General features: G+C 40.4%; 1 protein-coding gene across 1 annotated transcript in view; it reads right to left on the reverse strand.

Moving 5' to 3' along the window:
* LOC121519580 (cadherin-18-like) overlaps positions 1-16,737 on the reverse strand; it is a 104,642-nt gene that overhangs the window by 83,979 nt on the left and 3,926 nt on the right. Inside the window, exons 2-3 of the mRNA XM_041802337.1 lie at positions 11,113-11,407; positions 2,498-2,617 (exon numbers count right to left, since the gene is read on the reverse strand). Of these exons, the coding sequence (XP_041658271.1) occupies positions 2,498-2,617; positions 11,113-11,407 (415 nt within the window). The remainder of the gene's footprint in view (positions 1-2,497; positions 2,618-11,112; positions 11,408-16,737) is intronic.

Below are 16,737 nucleotides of genomic sequence, written 5' to 3' on the forward strand. Positions count from 1 at the left end.
GAAACAGTCTGCGTGTCTAAGTGCTTAATTTTATACACCTGTGGTCGTGGAAGTGAATGTAACAACTGGTTTCAATTATTTGGATTGGTGAGTGAATACTTTTGGCAAAATAGTGTATATATGAGGGAGACAGAGCAATGATTCACGTACAAGCCTGCGCTACGAATCGGCTCTTTTATGCGAGCCAGTGTAGCTCAAACTCTGTTTGAGTGCCAGTTTCCTTTCTGCCATCCTTTCTCTGTGTTTAATCCACAGTTTAAAATCCAAACTGGTATTAAATGAAGAACTGTTTGGAAGCTAAACAGACAGCTTTATTGAGCTGACATCAGCTGAGAAAACATGGACAAGCTCAGATTAATGAGCAAAATTGTGGCAAAACTCTACTCAGCCAAACCAGAATGCTTTGTGGAAAGGGACCATGCATGAGAATTGTTGGACACCGCTGTACCGGCTTCAGGCAGAGGCTTTTTGGATTGCTGCCTGCTGCTGTTTCACTGCGACCCCCCCCCCTTAACATTTCACTACTGTCAGGACACAAAAGTAGCTGAAGAATTAAGAATGCTTTTAAATTTGCATCATAAACAGCTCTAAACATGGAATTTTTGGTGGCATTTCTCTATGAAGAAATCAGCACTTGCCCCCCATAGGGAGTTCTCCACTGCTGCATGGCATCATCTGGAAATAGCCTATAATTAAAGAATGCACTGAAGAAATTTAGCAACATTTGGACTTGAGAGTGAACTGATTTGATTTAGCAGGTCAAAGGTCCCTGCAACCTTACAGTAACCTTACACCACATGGCCTCTTAGGAGAGTGGTTCTCAATCTTGGGCTTGGGACCCCCTTGGAGGTTGCAAGACACTAAGAGGGGGTTTCCAGATTCCCTAAAAAAACTATGAATACTTTTTGAATTCCATTGTTGCCACTTTACACCAATTTTGCCAAATTTGAACCAGTTTACTTCTTTTTTCCCCACAAATTTGAACACATTTTTGCCATTGAACACTTACTTTTGCCATTTTGAACCCTTTCCACCACTTCTTTCTGCCTGTTTTTGCCACTTCTAAACTTATTCTTGCCACATAAGCCTAACATTGCCTCTGTTGACCCATTATTGCCACTATTAACCCAGTTTTATCACTTTCTATGCACAATTTTTCCCATTTTAACCACATTTCACTATCTGAAATGCCCATTTTTGCCAGTTTGATCAATTTCTGCCAATATCAGCCTATTTTTCTTTCTCAGTTAGCACTATTTTGTCAGTTCATGTCAATTGTTCTACCCATTTCACCAGATTTTCACCCATTTTTGCCAATTTTAAGCATTTTTCAGCCACTTTTTAATTCCCTTTTACCACTATTTAGCTCCGTCCATTTTTGCCACTGTAACCCATTTTTGCTTTATCAGTTATTTTTTGCGATTCTCATAAAATTTTTGCCATTTCTCATCCATTTCTGCTACTTTTAAGATCCAATTTTACCAACTTTTCCACTATTTTTTTCCATTATTAAGCTTTTCTTTTCCATTTTTAACCTATTTTAATTCTTTTTTTTTTTTTTAACAAAATAGATTTACATTTTTAAGAAGGCTATGTACTATGCAAATGATTTAAATAAAGAGATTTGTTTCTTTGATAAGAGTGGTTATTTCTTCAGATAAAATATAAAATATGGATATCACTTAACTTTAATGCTCAACTTTATAATAAACCACTATTTCATTGACCTCCATGGGCCCTTAGTTTGTCTGGGCCCCAGAAAGCTCTTCCCTTATGGACAGCCTTGTCTGCACATGACTATTCTTGAATGTGCATGGCTCTGTTCAACCACTTTCAGGTACAGTGGGGGTCCCCGGTCTCTGGCTCCTTTATTTTGGGGGTCAGGGGCTGAGAAGGTTGAGAACCACTGTCTTAGGAGATAAACTCTCCTTTTGCATAAGCAAATACAATAAACTTTATTCTGTTCTGTACTGCTCGAGACATATATAAACATGGAGAGACGTACAGCAGAGCACCAACAATAGTTCTCAAGGATGCAGAAGGATATAACTACCTGGTGGTCATTTTGGATCAACCTAAAACCACTCCAAAGTCTTTTCCTTTCCTTGGGAAAACATGACAAGTGAAGAAAAACCATCCTGGGTAATAAAAAATGACTGAAGCAAAGTAAAAACCTGCAGTGCACCAAAATCTAATGCATGGGCTGAGGTGTAGGAGGGTGTTTTGATTTAAAGCATTCCCTTGACACCTTTGACTCTCATCTCCCTAACATTAACTTAACTTCTGCATCAATAAACACTGCTCATTTCTTGCACTTTTCCTAAATATTTAATGCAGTCAGACAGTAAAGAATAAAGCAGAGAGTGCATTGGCTTTCTGCATCATTATCTTGTTTACAGCTCAGCTCGTCTTAGTTGATCCCTGCTCTCCTCTCTGTTCAAACTCTCCCCCGGCAGCACTCAAACATCTTTAACTGAACACAGAGGAATCTCTTTACCTGTCTTTGGGTCCACTGAGAAGTACGGCTGTCCCTCCACAATGCTGTAAACTATCTTAGCGCTGTTCCCGTAGGTCGGGTCATCTGCGTCTGAGGCTGTCACCTGGAAAACCGATGTTCCTGCAAAGAGGAGGAGAGAAATGATAAGAGATCTAACAGAGTTCAACCCTGCAGAAGAATAAAGGAAGGAATCATTCATGCTTGGTTTTCGGAACAGGTTGTTTGCAAATGACGTTCTCAGGTAATTGGGTGGCATTCTCCCCTAGCTTTAAAGGGATATTTCGGGATTTTTGAAGTTGGGTGATCCCGAGAGATCCTGAGTTACCTGGTGGTGTGGGTGTGGGAAATGCAAACCCATGTTCAGGATCTCTCCTGCTAAAAAACTTTCAAATGGAGTTTCTCTGCTCTCTCTTTCAGCCCGCTGACCCTCCATCTGTATAAGTTCTTCTTCGGTGTACTCCGGATCATACAGATGAGTTAAAGGCACATCATCATCACTCGAGACGAAACCGCCCATATTACCTTTGTTTTAGCTTGGTGTGGTGTTGTTATCCCTGTAGAAGCCCGCAGACCCACACAGCTGATCAGAGGATATCAGTGTGGGGCAGAAGGAGACAAAATGCTGAAAGCTGCATTGTAAACTAGAATGGCTGTCTGAGGCGGCAGACCCACGCCGAAGTGTTCAAAATTTCAAAGTCCGAGAAAAACCGAAAGGGTGCGCGGATCATCACCAAAATCAAATCAATTCTTTCCTGTCACTATTCCAATATTCCCTGAAAGTTTGGTGAAGATCCGACTTTCCGTTCTCGAGTAATCTTGTACACATACAAACAAACAAAGATACGGAACCCTTTACATAACACCCTGCCGATTTCATCGCCGCGGGTAAATAGTGCCTGACACAGAGGAGTTTTTTTTAGGGAGAAATGAAGTGCTTTGTAAATTTTCGATACAGCGTACAGGTGAACCAACATATTTTCTTGGCCAGTTTTTACCTAAAAACTTGTTCAATTACACAGATAAAATGTTCCCATCTACAGCCGCTATGCCACGGATTTCTCCGAGCTCGTAATAACCACAGGAGCAACTTTCACAGAAATCACTGGAGACTAATGCCAACTCTATAGCCAATTGCCTCATACGACCCAACTTAAAACATCCCAAAATATCCCTTTAACCTCATAATATTGTGGCAATCTTCTGGTAAAATTGTGACATTTTACCCTAACCCTAACCCTTGTAATATTGTGGCAAATATTTTGATTATTAGGTGGCATTCTATCTTAACCCTTTGACCCTGACCCTAGCCCTCAAAGTACTGTGGCAATTCTCTGGTAATTAGGTGGTATTTTAGCAAGTAATTTTTTAGAAATAAGATGATCATGTTCTATATTGGGTTTCTCAAACTTTTGGGGGCTAGGGACCGTGTACAGGGCAGAAAATTTTCCAAGGACCCCCACATAACCCAAATGCTGATTAAACATAATCTGCCATTTTTACTCCTAGATGTTTTATTTTTAAACACATCAACCTAAATACAAGCTCTTGTGTAACTGAGTGTGGCTTCTTACTTTTTGCGATCATTTGAGAAGCCAAATAAGAATCCTTCTGTGCTTTTTCTGAGGTTGTGTTCAGGTTCATCATTCATGTTTTCTGACTGATGTATTCTTCATGCCTCCATGCCAAGTGAATCTACTAAACTGGCAAAAAAGAAATATTTTGTCCTCAGTGATGATGATGTGGACACACTTATATATTTATCCATTGTTACTAGTGGACCTGCACACCAAAGGTGTCCTGAGCAAAGTGACTGATGCAGGACGAGTGATAGATTTAGGTGATATGTCACGATCATATCTGAGTTTTTATTGGCCCAAAGTCGACTTATGTGGGAGTCATTGTTTTAGTATGGTTGTTTTATGGCGCTGTGGTCCCTATATGTATTTATTTGATTTTTAATGGCATGGGGTTACTTTCATAATTTATTTTAAATTATTTCATGGACCTCCAAGCTGTGGCTCATAGACCCCAGGGATCCCTGGACCCCAGTTTGAGAACCCTTGTTCTATATAAGCTGATTGATAATTGCCAGGTAATTTCTTTATTTTGGCCAGCTAAATCAAAGTGAGTACGGTGAGAGTGATTGGATGAATGTTCTGTCTGTCACATCTTTACGGGCCAATCAGAGCAACAAAATACGTGACGTCGACAATACCGAGGCACGCATGCACAGCTACCAAGGACTTTACTCCATAGAGAACTGGATAACACGAACCCTGGCGACTGTAGACATGTCAGTACACGATTTTTGTTGTTTTTAAAAAGAAAACAACTCACTGCTGTTCTTCAGTCTACTTTTAATGAAGAAGTGTCGTCAAGTTCTGATAAAACTGCCATTTTAGCAGCATCCACGCTAAGTCCGTCCGCCTTAATTGCACCAGCCTCTTGTTGCTGCTTGCATATTCCACGACTCCTGATTGCCCCTCATCACTGATTGGTCCTGTCACTTTCTAACCGGGCCCAAACGGTTCAGATGGAGCTTTGCAAGATAGATTCACCAGTGAGAAACACGGAAAAGGGCGAATCCATCTGCTTTGCAAGGTTAGATCAAAAGTATATCTGCATATCTTTACAGTATTTCCTTTGTCTTTGTGATGTCTATGTAACATTTTTATTTTGCTACTATATTCTTTTCTACAGCAATCAATTCCAGTTTTTAGCCCCTAAATATTTTCATTAGCCTCTAAACATTTTATTCTTCCTCTATATTATCTGTTTTGCACCAAACACCAAGTCAAATTCCTTGCTTGTGAAAAAGTACTTGGCGATAAAACTCTATTCTGAGGCTTCTCATTCTGAAAAGCTCATCTGAAAATAAATATAACATAGGAGCAGTCCTTTTTAATTGGCAGTAGGGTTTACTGAATGTTTTTTTTTGTCCTTATAAATGATTTCTGTCCAAGCAGCCATTCCTCCCCAGCGTGATAAACAAACTAGAATTAAAACTAAACCTAATGTGACTGCTGATGCGTCAGCCACAGAGTGTAATCTGAAATAAACCCAGTAAAAGTCGGTGTTGTTGTTCTTGGTGATAATTTGTTGATCCTTTGCAGAGTCCGCTCTAAATGTGAACAAAGGGCTGCAGTAAAACAGTGAGTCTGTGTCAGACTCTCCTGTAAAGAGCCACAGCCCATTAGCCGGAGCATGTAGCAGCAGACAGGAGAGGCCGAGGCTTTAATCCATCTCATTCATCATGATGTTCGGCCTGCGCTGTGTTTGTTCTCCCTGCAGATAGGCTGCTAAAGGTTCATTGTTACATTAAGGCTCCACACAGCTTTACTAGAGCTGTTAACATGTTGATCCTGATGCAATTAAGGCCCACAGTTAAGACACATTTATTTATTCTACTAATGCCAGGATGTTTTATCCCCTTAGCTACACCATATTTTAAACTGATGTAGTGTCTTTTTCATTCTGCAAAAGTCATTGAAATCTTTACACCAAAAGCAGGACGGCTCAGCTGTTCAGGGTGATATGTACCTTGTGTCAAACATAATTCAGATCTCACCCAGGATCTTCCTGTCTGCGCTACCACGGGCTAAGCTAACCACACAGATGGCAGTATGATGGCAGCAAAGCTGGTGAGGGAGTTTCTGATTTGCCACCGAATGGATGGCAGCTTACTGCAAGTATCAGGGAAAAGAAGGACCACAGTGGCTAAAAACTCTAAGTGCATGACCAAAAACGACTTAGAAAGCGAGAACAGCCAGCACCATAAATGTCCTTTTACTTTCCCGCTGATTATTGGATAGCATCGCCCAGAGGAGCCAAACTGAGTGACCTTGCAAGAAGGAGACTAGTGAGAGAGGACACCATGACACCTATGACTACCCTGAAGGTAATGATGGCTTTTAGGCCATCACAAACACACCATCCCCTCTGTGAAGCACAGTGGTGGCAGCATCATGCTGTGGGGATGCTTTTTGGCAGGCAGCCCTGAAAGGCTTGTAAAGGTAGAGGGTAAAATGAATGTGGAAAAATATAGAAAAATCCTGGAGATCAATCTTATTCAGGCTGTAAGAGAAGTACGGCTTGGGAGAAGATTTATTTTCCAGTAAGACAATGACCTGAGGCACACAGTGAAAGATATACAGAAATGGTTTAAAGATGACAAGGTGAATGTTTTGGAGTGGCCGAGTTAAAGCCCAGACTTCAATCCAATTGAGGATTTGTGGCTAGACTTAGAAAGGACTGTTGGAGCAGCATTTCAACGTCCAGATGTTGGAGCCTGATTGAGACCTATCCACACACTTAGTGGTTGCAGCTAAAGGTGCATCTACTAAATCCTGACTTGAAGAGGGTGAATTTTTATGCAAACACTCATTTTACATTATATATTTTTATTTAATTGACATTACTTTGTAGAAATCTCCTGAGAACTTAGATTTTGTTACACCCCCTTTTATTTGGGACAAGTTTACTTGATTAAAATACCTACAATTTCTCTGGTAATACTTAAAAATATTTTCAAAATATGCCATAAAAAGTACCCCTAAATTTCTTTAAAGGGTCCTTTAATCATTCTGCAATACTTTATCATAAAGCATAAAAAATCCATAAAAAATGTATTTAAAAACTCCCTGCAAATTAATTTATCAAACAAATCCCCCACATTATAAAGCAAATTCCACCTAAGATTTCTTTGCCAAAAAAAAAAAACTTCCAATACTTTACCAAAAATTCCATGAAAGTTACAAACAAAGAAATTCACTGAAATGCCAATAAAAATTTCTGAAATTTCAAAAGACAACCCTTACCCTCCAAATTTGCAATCTTACTCCCAAAAAAAATCTAAATTCCCATAAAAATGCCAAAAAAATAGAAATAGAAATATATTTTAAAAAATCTCAGTATGCAAATATTTCAAGCTAATAACTTGAAATACAATGGACATTATGGACAACTATGTCAGAAATAGTAATCGCAAAAATCACTACTATCTGATCTTAGGAGGTTAGAGGGTTATTATTATTATTATTATTATTATTTATTTTTTATTTTTTTGTCAAAAAAAAACAAAATATATTGACCACGACGGATTTATAGAATTGATTAAAGGGTTAAAAATCCAAAGGGGTGAATGCTTTTGTATATAGGTGCTGTAATTGTTTTGTGACTACATGGATAGTATCTGAAAAAGTACCGATATGACCAGTTGTTTCCTGTAGTTTGGTTCAAAGGGACTAACCCCAGACATTTACATACATTTGAACCATAACCTCCTAGAGATCTAACAGCAGGACTGCTGTGGGGTTTTTTCACTCATATTTCATCTCTGTATAAAGGCTGGAGCAGAGCTTATAAAGGTAAAGGTTTTAAGCGGTTAGACTAAGATCTAGCTTCTTTAATATCTTATAAAATATCCACGGCAGTGATTTGACAGTTGACATAGTTTCTGCATTTCTACAGTATCTGCTGCTGACTTTAATCCTACAAATACATTTAAAGCTTTAACGTTTGAGGTCAGAGCTGTTAAAGAGATAAAAACCAGAACACATCCTGCTGAGAAAGCTTCAAAAGAGTGACGGGGTTTGAGGTTAAGGTGATGAGAAGTAGAAATAAAGGGATGTGTGAGGGTTTTAGGGCAACGGGAGGAGCAGACAGTGAGAGAGAGAAAAAAAACCAATGAGATAAATAAAGTAAAGGCAGAGTGAAAGGAGAGATGATGCTAAAGATCGGCAGCCTTTTAGCGTCAGTTTTCTGGTGTTATTTTGATGTTAAGTAAGGTGGCATGTTTTTTTATTGCAAACACATGACTCATAATAGAGAGAAAGAGACACAGAGAGGCTGTGATGTGTCCGTCTGTGTCTCTGCAGACAGACACTGCTTTGAATAAGGACTCAAAAGAATCTAATTCCAAAAAGAGCAAGGATCGTTTTGGAAAATGTGAATAATTTGAGGATATTTTTCCACTTTTATGTCCTATTTGAGATGGGAGGCCAAAGTTTTAACTACCATGTTTTGTTTTCATCCGAGTTCGACTGCCGGTTTCACATTTGTCCAAGCAAACAGTGCAAAAAAGGAATGCAGGGACATTTTTCTAACCCAGAGAGCACAGAGGAAGAACTTTTACAGAGGTAGACGGTCGACCGGAGAGAGCAGAAAACTTCTGGAGCTGTTTTATTGATTTATTTATTTCACACCGTCTCCTCTCTGAGTACAGCGGAGCCCCTCAGCAGGTGTCTGTCTTGATTACTTCACTGAGACTTTACATAATCCTCTTCAGAAAAAGGATGATTGCACACGTGGAGTTGTCTCACAGCTGCATGTGAAGTATTGATGTTTATATTCAGCACAGTGAGCCTCAGCCAATACCAACCACATCCAGGTTTATTCTCTCTACAGAACATGAGAAAGCTCTGTGGTGGCCGGGACAAGCTTTGTTGGTTTAGACTGGGAATAAAATAAAGCTTAAAAGCATGCAACGGCATTAAAAACTTTTAAAAAAAGGAAGTTTGATTGGCAGCTGGAGATTGGGACTGCCTATTTTTACTCTCTAGAGCATGTGTGGGAACATCTGAACCTTAACTTTTATGGTTTAGGGAAAAAAGAAGAGTTGATTTACAACATTTTGAATATTTTAAATATAGAGCCCACTTTATCGACTGTTTTCAGATAGGAATTTTCAGTTAGCGCTGATTTTGGCACTCCAAGGTAACAATGCACACCATTTTTTGAGCATGCTGATTTTGTCCAGGAGAAATAAAGGAAGTTTTTATTTTAAGGGCTCACTCAAACTTGGCCCAGTTGTCTGGTACGATGCCAAAGCATGATAGCCCCTCCTCTCTAGTCACCAGTGATCCATACTGGTGCTCATTTTAAGGCGCGTTATCGAACAGTTTGGCCCATATCCGTCCATGCAAACATGGGCGTAATAGAGGGGGGAAAAAGGGTGCTGATTATCCTGGGCCAACATTAAGGAGGGGCCCTTGAGAAGCCTGCAATGAAGTGTTTTTATTTATTTTTTCTTAGTAACTAGAGTCATTATTGAATAAAAAGTGAACGAATTAATCGGTCCAGAGACTGAAATTTGTATCAAATAGAGTAAAATAAAATACTTGGGGCCTCTGCTCCTTCTTTAAAAATATCCAAATGGTGTAGTCGAGAGCTGGGAAATAATGGAAGTAAATTTAGTTTAATCATAATAAAAACAGTGCTCATTAATGGCAAAATTTTAGCTCAAAAGACATTAAAATGCATAGATTTGTAAAAATTATGCAAAATTTGTTGCTTAGCTAGCCTGTTCAAGGGGGCCCCTGGGTGATATTCCTTCTGGGGGCCCAAAATCCCTAGCTACACCCCTGCATGCAAACAGTTGCTGCATGACTTACGGCAGGGGTTCTCAAACTTTTCAGCCCACGAACCTCAAAATAAAGGTGCCAGAAACTGGAAACCCCCACTGTACCTGAAAGTGGTTGAACAACCAGGATCATTCAAGATTAGTCATGTGCAGACAAGGCTGTCCATAATGGGGAGAGCTTTCTGGGACCCAGCCAGACTGCAGGTCCATAGAGGACAGCAAAGTCATGGTCTATTGTAAGTTAAACTTTAATATCCATATCTTATATTTAACTTGAATAATACCCACTCCTACCAAATATATTTTTTAATTCATTTGTGCCAAAGTATATAGCATTCTTATAAAACGGAAATCCTTTTTCTTAAAAATGAATAAAGTGGGTTAAAAATAGCCACAAAAAAATGGTGGGAAAGGTGGTGAAATAGGACTTTAAAAGTAGCAGAAGACATGGCAAGAATTGGATTAAAGTGGCAAAAAAATGGGTTTAAAGGGCAAAAAATGGGTTTAAATGGCAAAAACGGGCATAAAAAGCGGTAAAGGGGGATTAAAGGTGGCAGAAATAATTTAAAAGTGTCAAAAATGGGTGGAAAATTTGCTAAATTGGGATTAACAAGTGGGAAAAAGTTGTTCAAACTGGCAAAAAGGATCTACCTGAGGCAGAAAATGGGTGTAAAAAGTAGTAAAATGGTCAACAGAAGCAACAACAGAAGGGGCGAAACCTGGCAGAAAAAGGTGGTGGAAAAGGTTTAAAATGGATAAAAATGGCAATGGCAAAACATAATGGAAAAAATGTGTTAAAATTGGCAAAAATGTTTGGGGAAAAAGTGATGAAAATGGGTTAAAATGTGGCAAAAATGAGGCAAAAATGGGTCCGAACTGTGCATAAATTGACAAGTGGCAAATAACTGTTACAAATTTAGGAAGGAAAATAATCATTTAAAATGTTCTGTTTTTTTAAGGCATCTGGCGACCCCCTCTAAGTCATGACCCTCAAGGGGGTCCCGACCCCCAGGTTGAGAACCACTGACTTATGGCACTGTAAATTCATGTTTTGGTTAGAATAGTGGCCACCCTGAGTGGACACTAATAGCTGTAATGTGCTTTAGTGACCACCAGATGGCAGACAAAGTGTCCACAAATGAGGCCAACAGGTCCAAGCTCAGCACAATCGCATTGAAAGTGCAGAATGTAGAGTCCTCATACGAGGATGCTGGGACGTAGGAGGTTAAAAAGGTGTTTGGGGCTCTCTGCTTACCAACATCTGACATCTCAGGCACAGACGCCGAGAACGGCCCGTCAGGAAACGTCGGAGCGTGGTCGTTGACGTCCTGAACCTTGATGATGAACTCCGACTCGGCCTCCAGCGAGCGGTTGGTCCGCCTGTCGATGGCCCTGGCGTGCAGCACATACTGGGACTTCCTCTCTCGGTCCAGGCTCTTGGCAGCGTGGATGTCACCAGACGTCTCGTCAATGATGAAGATGGAGCCGGCCCCCTCGCCGGACAGGATGTATCTCACAGAACCATCGCCCTTGTCGGAGTTGGAGTGCAGCTGGAGAGAGAAGAAGGAGAGGAGGAGTTAGTGTGTAATGCAGAGTAATAGCCACGTGTCAGGATGAGTGGATGCTTAATGGAGAGGAGCAGAGGGGGTGAGAGGTACAGCCGTCCAATCAGGAGAGGAGGAGCAGGACTGATGGGAGTCAGGAGTTTGACATGTTGTACAAAAGATTCAGGATGTGAAACGAGCTACTGCGGTGGTAAATCAAGAAAAGAGAGATAGTGGGAGGACAAAACAACTGTGGCTCAGAGATGGACAAAGAGAAAGAGCAGACAACAAGAAAAGAACCTCATACGTGTTACTTTATCATCAAAATAAGCCGTCTGCAGCCATGGAGAGGAAGAGTCTCCATTTCATTTTCATGATCATTGACAATAGTATCCACCAGAGGTCAAACCAGAGGGTACTGATGACAGCGATAACAGATATTTCCAACAGATATGCATTTACAGTAATAATGACCCTTCATTGTTCCAAAAAAGTTGAAATAATGAGCCAAATGTGACTAAAACAGAATACAGTGGTATGCAAATGTGTAACCCTGTATTCAATTAAAAAACAGCACAAAGACAAGATATTTAATGTTCAAAAAAGTTGGGACACCAGCAAGAAATTACTTCTGAAAATTTCATATGGTTTGAAAAGCACAAAATCCTTTCAGTTGTTAGTGGTCACATGATCCCAGTGAAACACAGATGTCAGATGTGGGGCAGGAAGTGGAGAACACCACTTAAGAATCAATAGAACAGAGGAAAAATAGCTTGTAAAAGCAGGGGTTCTCAATTTTTTCAGCTCACGACCCATAAAATCAAAGCTCTAGAGACCCCCACTGTACTTGAGGGTGGCTGAAGCATAGTTGAACACAACCGTGCAAATTTAGAAACAGTCATGCCCAGACTCACGTTTAAGGACATTTTTAAACAGAACTCACCCACCAAATGACCTTGATTTTATTTGCATTTAGAAATTAAAATAGTCTGTGATATACAGTCGACAGTTAGCAGAGGTAAAATTTCTCCTGCAGAATGTCTCAAAACAGAATAATGTGCTCTGAATATTTTATTGTTTATTATATTTTGTATCATTTATGTGAATCCGAAAAGTCAGTGCCTCAAAACTGTTCTTTGTTTTTTACCCGAGCTTTTATTTTGAATGCATTTTTAGTTTTACCCATTTCGGATGTATCATGATGATCAGATTAGTATTAAGTCTTGTCTTTGAACAGGAAGGTTTTTACTAATAAATTATTTCTGCAAATAAGAGCAACAGGCTTACCTTACAGTGTAACACTCAAAGAATATAGATTTTTAAAATAGTGCGTGCATTTTGAGTTATTTTGGCCAGTTCATAGGAGATTGTTCAGTTAGTAAGAAATGGTGTCAGTCATTCAGAGACATACGGTAAAGTCTTTTTTCTGATATGGACTTGACACCTGGCTATAACAAAATTTTGACTAAAAGGTCTGGCGATCCCCAAAAGAATTCAATTTAAAATAATGAGAGATTCCCAAAACATAAAAAATATCCCCTAAATTACCAAAAATTTCTGTAAAATTTAAAAATTATTTAAAATTCACCCAAACATTCCCCAAATGTTTAAGTTAACTTTTCCGAAAAGGCCTAAAGATTTACATAAGGTTACAAAAAGAAAATTCCTGAAAAAATCTAGAACATTGCACAAAAAATCCTAATCAAATTAACAGAAAATTACAAATAAATTCCATCCACATATCCAAGGAAAAATTACAAACATGTTCCCTCATAATCTAAGCAAATTCCCTAAAAGTTCCATAAAAATTCAGGAAAATTTCAAAGAATATCCCCTCCACACATTTCCAATCAAATCACCCAAATTTTACAAATAAATTCCTTGAATTTCCATAAAAGTATCCTAAATTAATTCTCCAGATATTCTAAGCAAGTAACTTTAAACTTTTATGAAAATTCTGGACAAATAAAGTTTGAAAAGCAGAAATTGTTACCGTGTTGTATGAAAGTCAAAATGCAATGATGTCCTCTATTGTGCACGCAAGGTCTCAGGAGGATATGATATATAGCAAATATATTCCCAACAACAGAACTGTGGCTAGTGGAAACACTGAGTGGCCAGTAGCCATTAGTCACAGTGGCTGGTGTAAAAAAAGTTAATGTCAAGCCCTGTTCATATGTAAAACTGGTGCTTTAGCAGCATCCACGCTAATCTCTTCCTCCAAAACAGCACCAGCTCTTGCTGCTGCTTGTTTACATCACGACTCTGCTGCGCCTGACAGTACTGCCCCTTGTTGCTGATTGGTCCTGTCACTTTCTAACCGGGCCCAAACGGTTGAGATAGGATCTTTGCAAGATGGATTCACCAGTGAAAAACAGGGAAACGGGCGTATCCATCTGCTTTGCAAGGTTAGTACTTCAGTGGACATGTCAGTATTTCCTTTAATTACATTGTCAGTAATCCATGCAGGACCTGACACACCTGTTGCAGGTGCAGGCATGAGTGGATGGCATGCACTGTAATGGTAATGGTCAGAAATCCAGCAGGGGGGTTTGGGTTAGGCAGGGCTCTAGTTTGGACTGAATTTGAGTGCAAGTTTTATTTGAAATGGTTACTACACTTTTGCATTTTTGCACCAGACACTTGTAGATAACATTTAGAGAAATAAAAAATAACTTTAATCATATTCTTTTAAGATACAAAACTGATAAATAAATCTAGCTACTGTTGAGCACTTCACCATGCAGACATTGTGGTTTACAAGATCAATGAACTGCATTAATTGATGGAGTTAAAAGCTCTAAACCACAGTTTTTGTCCCAAACAAACATCCTATGGAGGTTCGGGCCCCTGGTAACCAAAACTTCCCCATATTTGCATATGCATTTATATTTATCACAAGGCTGTGAGGAACACGGTGAATATGCAAACAACCTGCATGTTTCCTCACACCATGCTTCCGAAAAAATATTGTGAAGAAGAAAGAGCAGAGAAAGGCGAATCACGACACCGTCAGCGACACAAAATGAAACAGAAACAGACAACATGACACAATAAGCTGCGGTGAGAGAAAGAGCAGACACACAGTGCCAGTGTGAGCCTAAACAACGCTGCAGCGTACCGACAAAGAAAATCCATCTCTCTGGCACAGAATAAAACATTAAAAACAAAAAGAAGAGACAGGAGGAGACAAAGAGCGAGGGGGAGTTTAAAAATACAGCAGCACGGGAACATCCGTGTTTGGTACAGCAGCTGGAGAAGAAGAAGGAGCCGCTGACATTTTGAGGCTAAAGTGTTTCCCCCGTGTGCACGTCGCTGCAGCAGGAGGAACAAAGGCGTGCGAGGGTGTGAAATATGAATCAAAAAGAGTGTGGGCGGGCAGGAAGCCACGCTGATTAATTTAAACAGGTTAATTCCCTTCTAGTGGGATTTCCAGGACATGCTGCACTAAGCTCCATCACTAACCGCTCAGAGCTGAGCCGTGATAAGGTGGCTTCACCCTGATTCGATGTACCTCTTCTTATTTATGTAACATGTGTGCATCACGCTGTCGTTACTCAGTACGGAGAGGATTTTCAGCATGGAGTTCAGGGTTGAGTGGGTTTTCTTCTGACTTTGCCCTTGAGCAGGCGGTTCTTAGACTTGGACTTGGTCCCCGGGGCGGCGTCCTGTGGCTGTGCACTGATCCTGAATGCTTGTGAAGGTCAGAGGAGGAGGAGGAATGTGGAAATGTGGAGAGAGATGGGTGCAGTCGAGTGTTGTGTCTCAGTCGGATCAAATTAGGAGGCCAAAGTGGCGTGAAGCAGTGAGGTATGTTCGCTTTCCAGCAGAGGAACAAATTTAACCTCCTGAGACCCCGGCTTTTATTTGGCATGCATGTTTGATTTCTCATACCTCTATGGGATTATCAAGACCTGATAAGTTTAATAACTAAATGTTATATCTCAAGTCTGAGGCAATGATTCTCTGCCATAAAATGGTAGACTGTTCCCTCCAGGTGGGGAGTCTTGGCCCCAAGTGAAGGAGTTCAAGTGTCTCGGGGCCTTGTTCACGAGTGAGGGTAGAATGGACCGTGAGATTGACAGGTTGATTGGTCCAGCATCTGCAGTTTTGCAGGTGGTTGTGGTGAAGAGGGAGCTAAGCAGAAAGGCAAAGCTTTCGATTAACAGGTTGATCTATGTCCAATCCTCACCTATGGTCATGAACTCTGACCGAAAGAACGAAATCGTGGGTTTGAGTGGTCAAAATGAGATTCCAGGGTGTCTTGGCTCAGCCAAGGGCCTGTCCACACGGAGACGAAAACGCTATCTTTCCATTTCGTTGAGAAAAAGTTTTCCATGAATACAGGATTGTTTCAGGAAATGTCCACGTAAGCCCCAAACTTTCTCCTACTTGCCCTTCTGGTTGCACAATCCTGTGATCCACCATGGTTGTTTTGGTTTGACCCATGCATGCAGCGCAAGTGGGCCATGCTATGTATGACATAATCGTTTCATAAAAGATGTGGTTGGATGTCCACATAAGACAAAACGGTAAACGTTTACTCTGGGACACGGTTTTAAAAAGCTGCATTTACGGCCTCCGAAAACACTGATTCCACATGGATGAAACGCCGATATGACAAAAAACGTCCACACGGAATTAATCTCCGTGTGGACGGGGTATAAAGATAGGGTGAGAAGCTCCTGAGGTGGTTCAGGCATCTGGTCAGGATGCCTCCTGGGCGCCTCCCTGCAGAGGACTTCTGGGCACGTCCAACTGGGAGGAGTTCCTTGGGTTGACCCAGAACTTGCTGGATGGATTATATATCCCATTTGGAGGAACAGGAGGAACTAGAAATGATTGGTAGAGGGACATCTTGGTTGACTTACTTGTATTTCCTGCCTGGCCCCCAGATGATCCTCCTGTGTCTCATTATCCCCTGATTATCAGTGTTTTTACTTCAGCGCATGCTCGTAGTGTTCTCTCGTGTCTTGACTTCGAACCCAGTCTTTCCTTTGCCATTCCTGCTACTGAAGCGGTCTGGGAACAGGATATGGGGAGGGCTTGCAGGTAAATTTTCTGAATAAAAACAGCTCTGTAGTTGTGACAAATATCTTCAGTTTCTTTACTTCTGAGAGGAAGCACTCCTTGCTGAAGACTCTGACACCGAGTAAACATGACAACTAAAAAATGTCTGAGGGATATTTTATTTTCCTGAGTGGAAAGATTCAGCACGAGGACATCAGAGAGAAAAAGTGAAGTATTGAATTAATGGTTCTGATGGAGTCTCTGCTTCCTAACACTATTGATTTAAAGAAGACAGCACAGTTTCTCTGGTAGCAGCTGCTGGAGAT

Source organism: Cheilinus undulatus, linkage group 13 (assembly GCF_018320785.1).
Source record: "Cheilinus undulatus linkage group 13, ASM1832078v1, whole genome shotgun sequence".
In the NCBI taxonomy this organism is placed as follows: Eukaryota; Metazoa; Chordata; class Actinopteri; order Labriformes; family Labridae; genus Cheilinus; species Cheilinus undulatus.